Here is a 15,790-nt window from a genome sequence, read left to right as displayed (position 1 = left end):
CTCAGGAGGGTCGGAGGCATTCCACAGGTCTGGTGTTCAGGATCACACACACAAACAGGACAACACACACACAGGACAACACAAAAAGGATCACATATGCACGCGAACACGCACACTCAGAACTACACGGTGCCAGAGAATCACAGATACGCAGAAAGAGAGGGAGGATGGGAGAGAAGAGTTAAGAGAGAGGGAGAGGAAGGGAGAGAGAGAGGAGTAGAGCGAGGGAGAGGAAGGGAAAGAGAGAGAAGAGAAGAGGAGGGAGAGGAAGGGAGAGAGAGAGAGAAGAGTAGAGCACCTCAGTCTGCTGCAGGGAGAGACCATGGGGGCTCTGACAGGGCTTCTCTCTACACTAGTCGCTCTGCTATTGACCCTCCCTCCAGGTCAGTCAGTCTGTCTACTGGTTTGGATTTCATCTATTGGATCTCTTATTTCTGTTTGTTTGGTAAAAAAGGACTTTTGAGATCAATGGGAACTCCTCATGGCATCAGACTGTCTTTATGTTGATCTCTGTTCTGTCTCCAGGGTCATTGGGTGAGGAATGCAGTAGTTTCAGACACGTGGAGAACGGTAGAACATTCTTCCGTTACAGCGGGCTGTATGTGGCGTTCACCTGTAACCCTGGCTATAAGATCCATGGATATAGAACCAACAGCTGTGTGTCTGGACAATGGACCAGGGAACCTCCCGTGTGTGTTGGTAAGTGACTTGAGTTTGATACATGTATTTCAAGTTACACGTCTCTCTCTCAATTTCTCAATAGCAAGGCTATGCTCACTGAGTCTGTACGTAGTCAAATCTTTTCTTACGTTTGGGTCAGTCACAGTGGTCAGGTATTCTGCCACTGTGTACTCTCTGTTTAGGGCCAAATAGCATTCTAGTTGGCTCTGTTTATTTGTGAATTCTTTCCAATGTGTCAAGTAATGATATTTTTGTTTTCTCATGATTTGCTTGGGTCTAATTGTGCTGCTGTCCTGTTTTACGTTGTACACGGAGGATATTTTTGCAGAATTCTGCATGCAGAGTCTCAATTTGGTGTTTGTCCCATTTTGTGAATTCTTGGTTGGTGAGCGGACCCCAGACCTCACAACCATAAAGGGCAATGGGCTCTATGACTGATTCAAGTATTTTTAGGCAGATCCTAATTGGTATGTTGAATTTTATGTTCCTTTTGATGGCATAGAATGCCCTTCTTGCCTTGTCTCTCAGATCGTTCACAGCTTTGTGGAAGTGACCTGTGGTCCTGATGTTTAGGGCCAGGGTATGTATAGTTTCTTGTGTGCTCTAGGGCAATGGTGTCTAGATGGAATTTGTATTTGTGGTCCTGGAAACTGGACCTTCTTTGGAACACCACATTTTTTGTCTTACTGAGATTTACTGTCAGGGCCCAGGTCTGTCAGGGCCCAGGTCTGTCAGGGCCCAGGTCTGTCAGGGCCCAGGTCTGTCAGGGCCCAGGTCTGACAGGGCCCAGGTCTGACAGGGCCCAGGTCTGACAGGGCCCAGGTCTGACAGAATCTGTGCAGAAGATCTAGGTGCTGCTGTAGGCCCTCCTTGGTTGGGGACAGATCTAGGTGCTGCTGTAGGCCCTCCTTGGTTGGGGACAGATCTAGGTGCTGCTGTAGACCCTCCTTGGTTGGGGACAGATCTAGGTGCTGCTGTAGGCCCTCCTTGGTTGGGGACAGATCTAGGTGCTGCTGTAGGCCCTCCTTGGTTGGGGACAGATCTAGGTGCTGCTGTAGGCCCTCCTTGGTTGGGGACAGATCTAGGTGCTGCTGTAGGCCCTCCTTGGTTGGGGACAGATCTAGGTGCTGCTGTAGGCCCTCCTTGGTTGGGGACAGATCTAGGTTCTGCTGTAGGCCCTCCTTGGTTGGGGACAGATCTAGGTGCTGCTGTAGGCCCTCCTTGGTTGGGGACAGATCTAGGTGCTGCTGTAGGCCCTCCTTGGTTGGGGACAGATCTAGGTGCTGCTGTAGGCCCTCCTTTGTTGGGGACAGAAGCACCAGATCATCAATAGACATTTGACTTCAGATTCTAGTAGGGTGAGGCCGGGTTCTGCAGACTGTTCTAGTGCCCGCACCAATTCGTTGATATATATGTTGAAGAGGGTGGGGCTTAAGCTGCATCCCTGTCTCACCCCACAGCCTTGTGGAAAGAAATGTGTGTGTTTTTTGCCAATTTTAACTGCACACTTGTTGTTTGTAATGTCGTATGTTTTACCCCCAACACCACTTTCCATCACTTTGTATAGCAGACCCTCATGCCAAATTGAGTCAAAGGCTTTTTTTAAATCAATTAGGGTGTGCAGGGTGAATACGTGGTCTGTCGCGGTCTGGTAATTTGGTAAAAAGCCAATTTGACATTTGCTCAGTACATTGTTTTCACTGAGGAAATGTACGAGTTGAGCTGTTAAGTCTCTCTCTCTCTCTCTCTGTCTCTCTCTCTCTCTCTCTCTCTCTCTCTCTCTCTCTCTCTGTCTCTCTCTGTCTCTCTCTCTCTCTGTCTCTCTCTCTCTCTGTCTCTCTCTCTCTTTCTCTGTCTCTCTCTCTCTCTCTCTCTCTGTCTCTCTCTCTCTCTGTCTCTCTCTCTCTCTCTCTCTCTCTCTCTCTCGCTCTCTTTCTCTCTCTCTCTCTCAATTCAAGGGGCTTTATTGGCATGGGAAATATGTGTTTGCATTGCTAAAGCAAGTGAAATGAACAAAAAGTGAACAGTAAATATTACGTATTATGTTTATATACAGTGTTGTAATGATGTGCAAATAGTTAAAATACAAAAGGGAAAATAAATAAATATAGGTTGTATTTACAATGGTGTTTGTTCTTCACTAGTTGCCCTTTTCTTGTGGCAACAGGTCACAAATCTTGCTGCTGTGATGGCACACTGTGGAATTTCACCCAGTAGATATGGGAGTTGATCAAAATTGGATTTCTCTCTCTCTTTCTTTCTCTCTTTCTCTTCTAATCTGTGTTGAATCTCCTGTGTGTTTATTCCAGCCTCTGGGTGTCCCAGCCCAGGGGATCTCCTGCAGGGGGTTACCAGTGTGACAGAGGACGGGGCCTGGGCTCTCTTCAGCTGTGATGCTGGCTACAGGCTCTATGGACACTCACTGCTCTACTGCAAGGGCCAGAACTGGAATGGCACCAAGCCTGTCTGCAAGGGTGAGAGACTTGACTTACTGACTTAGTCCTCTTTGGCCCCTTGGTGAGCGTCCACCGTGGCCCTCCACCTCTCTCTTTTCAGTGTGAGGCCTGAGCGGGAGACAGCTGTAGATTACTATCAGCATGGTATTCTACAGTAGGCTACCTCCTTCATGTGGACTAAAACATACCCTGTAATCTGATTTTCCCTGCTTTAAACGAAGGCACCGATTGATGATGTCTCCTGGTATTGATCCTCCTCTGTGCCTCTCCCCTCCTAGAGTCTGATGATGTCTCCTGGTATTGATCCTCCTCTGTGCCTCTCCCTCCTAGAGTCTGATGAAGTCTCCTGATCCTCCTCTGTGCCTCTCCCCTCCTAGAGTCTGATGATGTCTCCTGGTATTGATCCTCCTCTGTGCCTCTCCCTCCTAGAGTCTGATGATGTCTCCTGGTATTGATCCTCCTCTGTGCCTCTCCCCTCCTAGAGCCTGATGATGTCTCCTGGTATTGATCCTCCTCTGTGCCTCTCCCCTCCTAGAGTCTGATGATGTCTCCTGGTATTGATCCTCCTCAGTGCCTCTCCCTCCTAGAGTCTGATGATGTCTCCTGGTATTGATCCTCCTCTGTGCCTCTCCCCTCCTAGAGCCTGATGATGTCTCCTGGTATTGATCCTCCTCTGTGCCTCTCCCCTCCTAGAGTCTGATGATGTCTCCTGGTATTGATCCTCCTCTGTGCCTCTCCCTCCTAGAGTCTGATGATGTCTCCTGATCCTCCTCTGTGCCTCTCCCTCCTAGAGTCTGATGATGTCTCCTGGTATTGATCCTCCTCTGTGCCTCTCCCCTCCTAGAGTCTGATGATGTCTCCTGGTATTGATCCTCCTCTGTGCCTCTCCCTCCTAGAGTCTGACGATGTCTCCTGATCCTCCTCTGTGCCTCTCCCTCCTAGAGTCTGACGATGTCTCCTGATCCTCCTCTGTGCCTCTCCCCTCTTAGAGTCTGACGATGTCTCCTGATCCTCCTCTGTGCCTCTCCCCTCCTAGAGTCTGACGATGTCTCCTGGTATTGATCCTCCTCTGTGCCTCTCCCCTCTTAGAGTCTGACGATGTCTCCTGATCCTCCTCTGTGCCTCTCCCCACCTAGAGTCTGACGATGTCTCCTGATCCTCCTCTGTGCCTCTCCCTCCTAGAGTCTGATGATGTCTCCTGATCCTCCTCTGTGCCTCTCCCCTCCTAGAGTCTGATGATGTCTCCTGGTATTGATCCTCCTCTGTGCCTCTCCCCTCCTAAAGTCTGACGATGTCTCCTGATCCTCCTCTGTGCCTCTCCCTCCTAGAGTCTGATATGATGAGGTCATGGAAGCTGAAGGATCCCACCGTCCCGATGCCCAGGATCCAGAGCCAGAACCTTGCCGTGCTGTCTGCTCTGAAGAACCACCTACAGCTTCACTACAATACCATCGCTAACACCGCCTCCAAGCCCGTGTTGCTGGCCAACGCACCACCTAAAGACCCCCACACCCACCTAAAAGACCCACACTCCATAGACCGCAGCCCCAAAGCTCACCATGTGGAGGAGAATTTGAAAGACACCAGGGATCTAACAGACAGAGAAGGGGCCCCTGAGAATCCCACTAGACCTCAGGCCTCCACATCCTCCTCTGCTACTACAGAGACCATTACTTCCACATCCAGCCTGCCGGTCGCTGAAGGGTATTGGCACCAGGGGACCTCTATAGCCCAGGCTATGCAGGAGGATTCATTACCCAGGAAGGAGGTGCTGACAGGGGCCACCCAGTTGGAGCCTGGCCAGGGAGTTACGGAGCCAGCAGATGTGAGCAGCACAGACACACAGGAGCCCCATCCTCAGAGACCCACTGAGACCAGCTCCACAAGCTTCATCAACTCTGATGATGATGATGGTGGTGAAACTCATCGACGCAACGTGACCTCTCCGGATCGGGCATCAAACGGGTCCTCACAGGACAATGAAACCGACACAAGTGACAGTCATCACAGTGAGGCGAACGAGACGTCGTCGTCGCCATTGTCCGGCGATGATGGTGAGACGTCTGGACACAATGGGACCTCATCGTATCTCTCTTTAAACAGGTCAGACCAGCATCTTATTAAGGGTGCTACAAACACAGAGGAGCTGCCCAGGCCTGTGACCCTAAACAGGCGTCCGCTGTGCCCTTACCCTCCCCTGCCAGCTCATGGCACCTTTTACTTCCGTCCGGTAGACAACCCCGGTCCCCGGGACTACAAACACTACATCCAGTACGCCTGCTATGCAGGGTACACCCTGGCCCACGGGGATATCCACAGCTACTGTCTGCAGGCTGGACGGTGGAGTGGTCTCACCCCGGTCTGCTTGGGTAAGTCACTGCTCTATCATGCCCCATTGTGATGCCTCTCTACAGATTCTGTACTACCAAACTGAAGAGCTACAGAAAGGCCATAGAAGCTTTGTTCAGGACGTATGTTGCCGTGTTCACCTCATCGACTGTGTCCTCTGTGTTTGGGCAGGTGAGAAGTTAAGGGTCCCTGTACTTAACCCTGTTAGTTGCTGTGTAGAGATGATGTGTAGAGATGATGTGGGGAGATGATGTGTAGACGTGTATAGATGATGTGTGGAGATGATGTGTAGAGATGAGGTGGAGATGATGTGTAGAGATGATGTGTATCATTATATACTTCATCTATTTACATAATCTATACACATCATCTATACACATCATCTATACACATCATCTATACACATCATCTCCACACATCATCTCTACACATCATCTCCACCTCATCTCTACACATCATCTCTACACATCATCTCTACACATCATCTCTACACATCATCTCCACACATCATCTCTACACATCATCTCCACACATCATCTATACACATAATCTCCACACATGATGTGTATAGATTGTGTGGAGATGATGTGTATAGATTATGTGTGGAGATGATGTGTATAGATTATGTAAATAGATGAAGTATATAATGATACACATCATCTATACACATCATCTCCACACATCATCTCCACACCTCTTCTCCACACATCATTTATACACATAATCTAATCACGCCATCTATACACATCTCCACAAATCATCTCCACACACATCATCTATACACATCATCTATACACATTACCACACACATCATCTATACACATCATCTATACACATCTCCACACACATCATCTATACACATCATCTATACACATCTCCACACACATCATATATACACATCATCTCTACACCATCTAGACACCTCATCTCTCTCCACACATCATCTGTACACATAATCTATACACATCGTCTCGACACCTCATCGATACACATCATCTCCACACATCATCTCCACACATCTCTACACATCATCTCCACACACAATCTATACACATCATGTGTGGAGATGAGGTGTATAGATGATGTGTATAGATTATGTGTGGAGATGAGGTGTCTAGACGATGTGTAGAGATGATGTGTGGAGATGATGTGTGGAGATGAGGTGTGGAGATGAGGTGTCTAGATTATGTGTGGAGATGAGGTATGGAGATGAGGTATGGAGATGAGGTGTATAGATTATGTGTGGAGATGAGGTGTCTAGATGGTGTGGAGATGATGTGTATCGATGAGGTGTCGAGACGATGTGTAGAGATGATGTGTGGAGATGATGTGTATAGATTGTGTGGAGATGAGGTGTGGAGATGTGGATAGATGATGTGTGTGGAGATAAGTATAGATGATGTGCATAGATGTGTTAGGAGAGAAAGAGGTAATGAAAGGAGACATGTGCAGCTCTCTCTGTTTTCTACATTATTACCTCAGTGACATCAGAATATCTGTTACACGCATCATCTCTCACTAACTGACTAACTGAGTGACTGACCAGGAAGTCAGTGCTGTGCTTGGTAGACTGTGGCAGCCGGTCCCAATTCACTTCTTTCCCCTTCCTCTTGGAACTAACTCTTTGATGGGTAGGGAGTGGATTGGGACCAGCTGTGTCTGTTGGAAGACAGTCCTGTTTTAAATTGCTGGGGGTCAGTGAAGGTAAAGTCTAAATGCAGGAGTGGCCAACACTACTCCTGGAGAGTCACCCTCCTCCAGGGTCTTTATTCCAGCCCTACTCCTGGAGAGTAACCCTCCTGCAGGGTCTTTATTCCAGCCCTACTCCTGGAGAACTACCCTCCTGCAGGGTCTTTATTCCAGCCCTACTCCTGGAGAGTCACCCTCCTGCAAGGTCTTTATTCCAGCCCTACTCCTGGAGAGTCACCCTCCTGCAGGGTCTTTATTCCAGCCCTACTCCTGGAGAGTCACCCTCCTCCAGGGTCTTTATTCCAGCCCTACTCCTGGAGAGTCACCCTCCTCCAAGGTCTTTATTCCAGCCCTACTCCTGAGAGTTACCCTCCTGCAGGGTCTTTATTCCAGCCCTACTCCTAGAGAACTACCCTCCTGCAGGGTCTTTATTCCAGCCCTACTCCTGGAGAACTACCCTCCTGCAGGGTCTTTATTCCAGCCCTACTCCTGGAGAGTCACCCTCCTCCAGGGTCTTTATTCCAGCCCTACTCCTGAGAGTCACCCTCCTGCAGGGTCTTTATTCCAGCCCTACTCCTAGAGAACTACCCTCCTGCAGGGTCTTTATTCCAGCCCTACTCCTGAGAGTCACCCTCCTCCAGGGTCTTTATTCCAGCCCTATTCCTAGAGAACTACCCTCCTGCAGGGTCTTTATTCCAGCCCTACTCCTGAGAGTCACCCTCCTCCAGGGTCTTTATTCCAGCCCTACTCCTGAGGAGTAACCCTCCTCCAGGGTCTTTATTCCAGCCCTACTCCTGGAGAGTCACCCTCCTCCAGGGTCTTTATTCCAGCCCTACTCCTGAGAGTCACCCTCCTGCAGGGTCTTTATTCCAGCCCTACTCCTAGAGAACTACCCTCCTGCAGGGTCTTTATTCCAGCCCTACTCCTGGAGAGTCACCCTCCTCCAGGGTCTTTATTCCAGCCCTACTCCTGGAGAGTCACCCTCCTCCAGGGTCTTTATTCCAGCCCTACTCCTGGAGAGTAACCCTCCTCCAGGGTCTTTATTCCAGCCCTACTCCTGGAGAGTAACCCTCCTCCAGGGTCTTTATTCTAGCCCTACTCCTGGAGAGTAACCCTCCTGCAGGGTCTTTATTCCAGCCCTACTCCTGGAGAGTAACCCTCCTGCAGGGTCTTTATTCCAGCCCTACTCCTGGAGAGTCACCCTCCTGCAGGGTCTTTATTCCAGCCCTACTCCTGGAGAGTCACCCTCCTGCAGGGACTTTATTCCAGCCCTATCATAACACATACAGCCTGCACACCTGCTATAGTCCTATACAGAGTCCCAATCACCTTTAATCACCAAGCACATTTACATGTACCAAACATTTGATCTGGTGAAATGTTACCAGACAATAAACAGAATATACAGACAGACCATACAGACAGGATATACAGACAGGATATACAGACAGACCATACAGACAGACAGGATATACAGACAGGATATACACAAACAAAATGTTATACAGACATGAGATACTGACTCTCCCATCTCTAACCTCTGACCTCTAACCCTAGAAGTGACCCCCTGCGCCCTGAACAACGGAGGCTGTTCCCAGCTGTGTAGTGTGAACCAGGAACAAGCTCAGTGTCACTGCAGACCAGGCTTCATCCTGTTAGAGGATCACCGTACCTGTAGAGGTCAGTCAAACAATCGACCGAGACGAGAGACGTGTGTTTGAACCCAGGGTCTCCTGTGCGACACCAGACCGTGTTCGCCCATTGCGCTAAAGCCATAGCAAGTACTCAAGGAACGTGTTTCACTGAAACAACTGGTGCAAGAGCTACTACACATGTACCATGCTTTGTGGTAGAAATAAGTAGTTCACTTTATGAGCCCAAAACCCCTAGTCAGTGTTGTGTTTGTGCTCTTCCTTGTTGGGGGAGATCAAATGTCTTGTTTTTGTTGCCTTGACTACCCAAGATGTCTTCCTCCACAGTCTCTGACTAGCCAAGATGTCTTCCTCCAGTCTCTGACTAGCCAAGATGTCTTCCTCCACAGTCTCTGACTAGCCAAGATGTCTTCCTCCAGTCTCTGACTAGCCAAGATGTCTTCCTCCACAGTCTCTGACTAGCCAAGATGTCTTCTGTCCACAGTCTCTGACTAGCCAAGATGTCTTCTGTCCACAGTCTCTGACTAGCCAAGATGTCTTCTGTCCACAGTCTCTGACTAGCCAAGATGTCTTCTGTCCACAGTCTCTGACTAGCCAAGATGTCTTCTGTCCACAGTCTCTGACTAGCCAAGATGTCTTCCTCCACAGTCTTCCTCCATAAAGAACAGCTGTAGTGTCTGCACCAACAGGGTCTACAATGTGATCACGATGCCCTCTAAATTCAATGATGTTTTTACAGCCTGAGAATCCTCCATTTAGAGCTATACATTCTTGATCCAAAACATCTTTAACACTCTGATCACAAGGCAGCACTGCAGAGGAACAAGCTACAGCCTGAGGAAAGACCCCGTTAATATATGTTTTATGATCTCTGTTCCACGGTGCACCTACAAAGTAGTCTCTTGTGACAGCTGGACATTTGGTTTTGGGTGTCGAGTCAATAACTTGGGTCAAATTATCCACCTTAAAAGGTTGAAATTGGCTTCTGTTAAAAAAAAAGTGTTTATCAGTTGAGTAAATACTTTCTCACTCTTTCTATTTTCCCTCAACAGTTTATTTCCAGGTAGTAACCCATCATTTGCGTCTCAGAATAAAGCACTACCATGATTCACTGTCTATAGACAGGTGGTTGAATGAACAGGTGGTTTTCTCCTGTAGACAGAGTTGACTAGCACAACATGCTATATATAATCTGTCTGACTCAGTCAGGCATACCATACAGCAGAGATAAATATTCATTTACACATTCCTATAGGACAGTGGTGGTGTAAACACACACACACACACACACCTATACATCTACACACACACACCTACACATCTACACACACACCTACACATCTACACACACACACACATCTACATACACACACACACACACCTACACATCTACACACACACACCTACACATCTACACACACACACCTACACATCTACACACACACACACACCTACACATCTACACACACACCTACACATCTACACACACACACATCTACATACACACACACACACACACACACACACAGCTCTCCTGGGAAAGAGCAGGAGCTCAACTAGCAGGTACAGTAGTTGATATATCTTCCTGAGTTGTTTTCCACACACTGCAGCTTCCTCTATAAAGCAGATGTTTTTCAACCCAGTCTGTTAGTCTCTGTATTTGTCATATTGAAACCAGCCCACTGAGACCAGGGCTGCCGATCCAATCAGTGAAACAGAAGAGGTGGATGTTAGCGAACACATACTGTTGTCGCAGCAGAACGCTGAACACGGACACGATCAAAACAAAAGGCCATCGTCACACATCACCTTTGTCGTTTCATGAAAGCCAACGGTGCATGCCTGGTCTCCATGGTAATGAGGTGTGCCAGAGCGAGACAGAGAGAATCAAAGCGAGACAGAGCTGCTCTACTCTTTCATCTCGGGGCCTTTGTGACATCAGCATCAGACAGGCCACTTTCCTAATTGTGTGTGTTCCTGTGCGTACGCACGAACGTGTGTTTTAAACACATACCTGTGTGTGTGTGTCCTCGGTGCAGATGTGGATGAGTGTGTGGAGGGCCAGCAGCAACAGCGCTGCCAGCAGACCTGCGTCAACACCTTCGGCTCGTTCCGCTGCTCTTGCCCCTACGGACACACCCTGGCTGGGGACGGAAGGGCCTGTGTGGCTGAGTGTCCAGCAGGGTACAGAAAACAACCCTCAACCCCGATACCTGGAGGAAACCTGTCCAGAAGGGAGTGTGTAGGTAGGAGACACTGGGATGCCGTAGGTTTAGCAGAAATGAATAGAATGCCACAACTTCTAATTAGACTAGTGGAACATCTCTCTCTCTTAATTACCCTCGCGGAAATCTAATTAGCATAATCCTCCCATTAAAAATCCATCCATTTATGCTAGAGACATCTCAATGCACCACATCAGCTGATGTCACACTTCTGCGGTGAAAGGTGACAGAGCTAGAGCGGTGTTTGTCAGGCCATGAGGCAACCCGAAAATCACTCTCTCAAAATATTGTCTGTAGGGCCTCCCGGGTGGCGCAGTGGTTAAGGGCGCTGTACTGCAGCGCCAGCTGTGCCACCAGAGACTCTGGGTTCGTGCCCAGGCTCTGTCGCAACCGGCCTTCGTCTCTCCCGAGCCCGTACGGGAGTTGTAGATAGTAGCTACTAACAATTGGATACCACGAAATTGGGGGTGAAAAAAAAATATATATATATATATATATATATATATATATATATATTGTCTGTAGCGTCCGAACATCTCTATGGAAAGATTAGACTCAAGAACATGATGGGGTTCTCCCTTTTGCTCTATGACCCCCCACAAGCATCTTGGGACACTTCTGAAGTTGGTACAGACGATCTGCCAACTTCTGTCTGTCGCATCCAAACTGTTTGGGCTACACACTAATATGACCCCTCTGTGGAAAGGTCAGACTCTCACAAACACGTATTTTGATCTACAACGCTCACAAGACTCTTATGAAGGGTCCCCAGTACCAGTTGAAAAAATGTATGGAAGTATACAATACCAGCGAAAAGTTTGGACACCTCATTCAAGGGTTTTTCTTTATTTGTACTATTTTCTACATTGTAGAATAATAGTGAAGACATCAAAACTATGAAATAACACAAATGGAATAATGTAGTAACCAAAAAAAGTTGTAAAAAATCTAAATGTATTTTAGATTTTAGATTGTTCAAAGTACCCACCCTTTGCCTTGATGACAGCTTTGCACACTCTTGACATTCTCTCAAGCAGCTTCATGAAGAATGCTTTTCCAATGGTCTTGAAGGAGTTCCCACATATGCTGAGCACTGCTTTTCCTTCACTCTGCAGTCCAACTCATCCCAAACCATCTCAATTGGGTTGAGTTCGGGTGATTGTGGAGGCCAGGTCATCTGATGCAGCACTCCATCACTCTCCTTCTTAGTCAAATTGCCCTTACACAGCCTGGAGGTGAGTTTTGGGTCATTGTCCTGTTAGTAATTGTCCCACTAAGGCCAAACCACATGGGATGGCGTATTGCTGCAGAATGCAATGGTAGCCATGCTGGTTAAGTGTGCCTTCAAGACTGTTGGAAAAGCATTCCAGATGAAGCTGGTTGAGAGAATGTCAAGTGTGTGCAAAGCTGTCATGAAGGCAAAGGGTGGCAACTATGAAGAATCTGAAATATAAAATATATTTTTTATTTGTTTAACACTTTTTTGTTTAGCTCATGATTCCATTGTTATTTCATAGTTTTGATGTCTCCACTATTATTGTACAACGTAGAAAATAGTAAAAAATAAAGAAAAACCCTGGAATGAGTAGGTGTGTCCAAACTTTTGACTGGTACTGTATATATTTTATACTTCAAGTGGTCTTAAAATTCTAAAATAAAATAACTAAATGATCCTTGGTAATGACATTCTTAAAACAATTCCACGTAGCTTAGTGGAATCAATAGAAAATAGATACAACAATGTCATTCAGCAAACAGAATGGCGATCAGGTTGTCTTCAACTGCTGGAATGACACTGATCCTTTTACAGACATCAATGAATGTGAGGAGCCAGAGGTCAGTGTACCTGGACACAGGTGTCAGTGGAAGTGTGTGAACCTGCCTGGCTCCCACCGCTGTATCTGTCCCAGAGGCTACAAACTGTCCTCAGACAGACACCACTGCAGAGGTGAGATGAATACACATCCATACTAACACGCACACACACACACACACACACACACACACCCACACACCAACACACATCCACACCCACCAACACACACACACACACACACATCCACACACACCCACCCACCCACACACATCCACACCCACACATCCACACCCACACATCCACACCCACCCACCAACACACACACACACACACACACCCACATACACACACACCCACCCACCCACACACACCCACACGATAAATTGATCAAAACTGAAGTCTTTGACCAATCTACAATCACAAATCACTTCCGATGATATTTCCCTGACCAGCCCTTTGCCCTGTTTCATCAACAGATATCAACGAGTGCGGCCGTAAGAATGGTGGCTGCTCTCACCTGTGCCTGAACCATAAAGGAAGTCACCAGTGTTCCTGTCCTGCCTCTCACCGCCTCTCCCCCTACAGTAGGAGGAAGTGTCAGCCAAGGAAACAACTGCAGAGTAATGTGTAGCAGAGATCGTGTGGAGACCCTTTAAATATAAATGTCATTTATTATATTGTTTCCACCATCCCTCTGTTCGGCCCTTGAACAATGACTTCTACAATTGAATCTACATTTTGTCAGGCCTTAGATGTATTTTTTTTGTCAAATCATTACTGAGAACAGTATAAAAACTATTAAAATATTATTGTCACATCCAGAACATATCTGTAACATTGAATAGAGGCTTGGACTGCATATTACAGACATTATAGCTGAAGAGAAACCAGAAGAACACGTTTATTAGTTTAGGGATTTAATTGATGGCATTTAAATATATTTCCCTCAAATGATGACATGTTGTTTTACAAGGTAGTGTGAATGAATGAGTAAAAACATAATGAAAACATGGTGGCAGACACTGTGATAATTGATTAGTAGAATTGATCCCCTTCAAAATGTCCTCAACTTGGTCCATGTGTCAAAATGTCCTCAACTGCAGACTTATAACATGGTCATGTCCATAGGAATATCAAATGTAATTTTTTGATTAAAAGTGACAGTATTAATTGTACTTTAGTCTGTTACATAAACAGTCATAGTACTTTGTTAAAAATACATTATTTCTATGTATCCACTATATTTATAGTCTCTTTTTAAATATATAAAATAAAGTTAGACACAAAAACAGAACTGTTTCAGCCTCAGTCGTCCTTAACTGCAGAACAGATTCTCCCTTCCCTTATGGTCTCAACTGTAAGCCTGCTGGGATGCTAATGTCTAACACACAGTGTTGTACTGAATGACTACGGCTATAAAAGGCTGAAATATGGCATGAACCACTTTTGGACTGATTCAACCATGTTATATATATAATCACATTGTCATTATTTTACTTCACAGATAAACGTTCACATTAGCAGCTATGAAGGCATTGCTGACATGCTCCGGGTACATATGGATAAATGCACAGTATTTGTGACACAACACAGGGTGATGATGAGCCACACCTCAGATAACATGAGAGGTAAATGTCGTTGTACAGTGGGATGAAAGGTACAGTCAGCTGCAGTACTTCAACACAGGATAACATAGTAACTTCTGGATAGGTTTATAACCCCACAACACAGGGTGAGACTGATACAATAGAGGAGGGTTAGGTAAAATACACTCATTATATCATATTAGATCGTTTTAAACAACTCCGTCTGATTTACACATATATATTAAATGTTAAAATTATAAATAATTTTAGTACTGCGTGTCGTCCAACACTCAAAATCAAAAACAGACACATTTAATTATAATGAATTATATATTTAATTTTAAACCTGCTATATTATTGATTATAATCAATCAATTAGCTGCAATAAAACTCCTTTGAGTAGAGTGTGTGTTGTGAATATCTTAGTCATAGGTCATAGGTCAATCCCCATCCAACTTCCTACCTAAGTCTAGTTCACCCCCTTCTCTCTGAAGTGTGCACTCATTCACTTCAAGAATTCAATCCAATGATTTTAAATCATCCTTAAAATGGGAGTGAACGAGTGTACACTTGGGGAGAATTGGAACTAGGCAGTAGTATTTTGTTCCACACTATATATATATATTACTTGACTACTCTCTTGATAGCTGCCTGCGAGGCCAGGGAGAGAGTGCTCTACATCAAACCCAGTCTGATACCTCATTGCATGAGACAGGTAGACTGTGGCAGGAAGTCTTGTAGGTATGTGACCACAGCCTTGGAGAGGTAGGTCATGGTACCGTAGCTGCCACTAGGGGCGCTGTCATAGAAGAAGTGACATATCCCCGTGGCTGGATCCTTCTCCAGGAAGTACTCATTGGCTCCATGGGTCCTCTGGAACATAGAGGACATGGCTGATAGGTAGATACAGATCATGTTGTCTATAGTTAGAGAATAGGTCTTACTACAAACTGAGACGTGGGGCTCGGATCCCACTTCTGACACCATGTTATGTTATGATAGTCATATGGACGAGTCAGGCAGAGACACGTGACTCTAGTTAACATGATAATATGGCATATTACACAATTAACCCTTTACAGGATATTACTTTCTAGTGACCATTACACATTAACCCTTTACAGGACATTACTTTCTAGTGACCATTACACATTAACCCTTTACAGGACATTACTTTCTAGTGACCATTACACATTAACCCTTTACAGGATATTACTTTCTAGTGACATTACACATTAACCCTTTACAGGACATTACTTTCTAGTGACATTACACATTAACCCTTTACAGGACATTACTTTCTAGTGACCATAACACATTAACCCTTTACTTTCTA

General features: G+C 46.1%; 2 protein-coding genes across 4 annotated transcripts in view; one reads left to right on the top strand and one right to left on the bottom strand.

Annotated features, from left to right (window-relative positions):
* The first annotated feature begins 209 nt into the window (after positions 1–209).
* Positions 210–14,143, top strand: LOC110496990. 2 transcript variants are annotated; one of them, XM_036951531.1, is made up of 8 exons: positions 210–383; positions 526–699; positions 2,991–3,155; positions 4,466–5,506; positions 8,733–8,855; positions 10,867–11,073; positions 12,863–13,000; positions 13,345–14,143. In XM_036951531.1, exons 1-8 carry the CDS (start codon positions 323–325, stop codon positions 13,497–13,499), a joined length of 2,064 nt encoding a protein of 687 aa, XP_036807426.1. In that variant the 5' UTR covers positions 210–322; the 3' UTR covers positions 13,500–14,143. The 2 variants fall into 2 exon arrangements, with proteins under 2 accessions (XP_036807426.1, XP_036807427.1); XM_036951532.1 differs by lacking the exon at positions 8,733–8,855.
* Positions 13,768–15,790, bottom strand: part of LOC110496992 (phosphorylase b kinase regulatory subunit alpha, liver isoform) — a 44,339-nt gene continuing 42,316 nt past the window's right edge. For both annotated transcript variants that reach the window (XM_036951496.1, XM_036951497.1), the window contains one exon: positions 13,768–15,327. In XM_036951496.1, the coding sequence (XP_036807391.1) occupies positions 15,154–15,327 (174 nt within the window). In that variant the 3' untranslated portion in view covers positions 13,768–15,153. The remainder of the gene's footprint in view (positions 15,328–15,790) is intronic.

The sequence above is a fragment of the Oncorhynchus mykiss genome, chromosome 18 (genome assembly GCF_013265735.2).
Source record: "Oncorhynchus mykiss isolate Arlee chromosome 18, USDA_OmykA_1.1, whole genome shotgun sequence".
NCBI lineage: Eukaryota > Metazoa > Chordata > Actinopteri > Salmoniformes > Salmonidae > Oncorhynchus > Oncorhynchus mykiss.
This window is presented reverse-complemented; position numbering and strand designations above follow the sequence as displayed.

Excerpts from the sequence above, each read along its gene's own strand:
- LOC110496990 (XM_036951531.1), top strand. The coding sequence starts at position 323 with ATGGGGGCTCTGACAGGGCTTCTCTCTACACTAGTCGCTCTGCTATTG. Across the intron at positions 384-525 it reads GCTATTGACCCTCCCTCCAG|GGTCATTGGGTGAGGAATGC; the intron begins GTCAGTCAGTCT and ends TTCTGTCTCCAG. Across the intron at positions 13,001-13,344 it reads AGACAGACACCACTGCAGAG|ATATCAACGAGTGCGGCCGT; the intron begins GTGAGATGAATA and ends TTTCATCAACAG.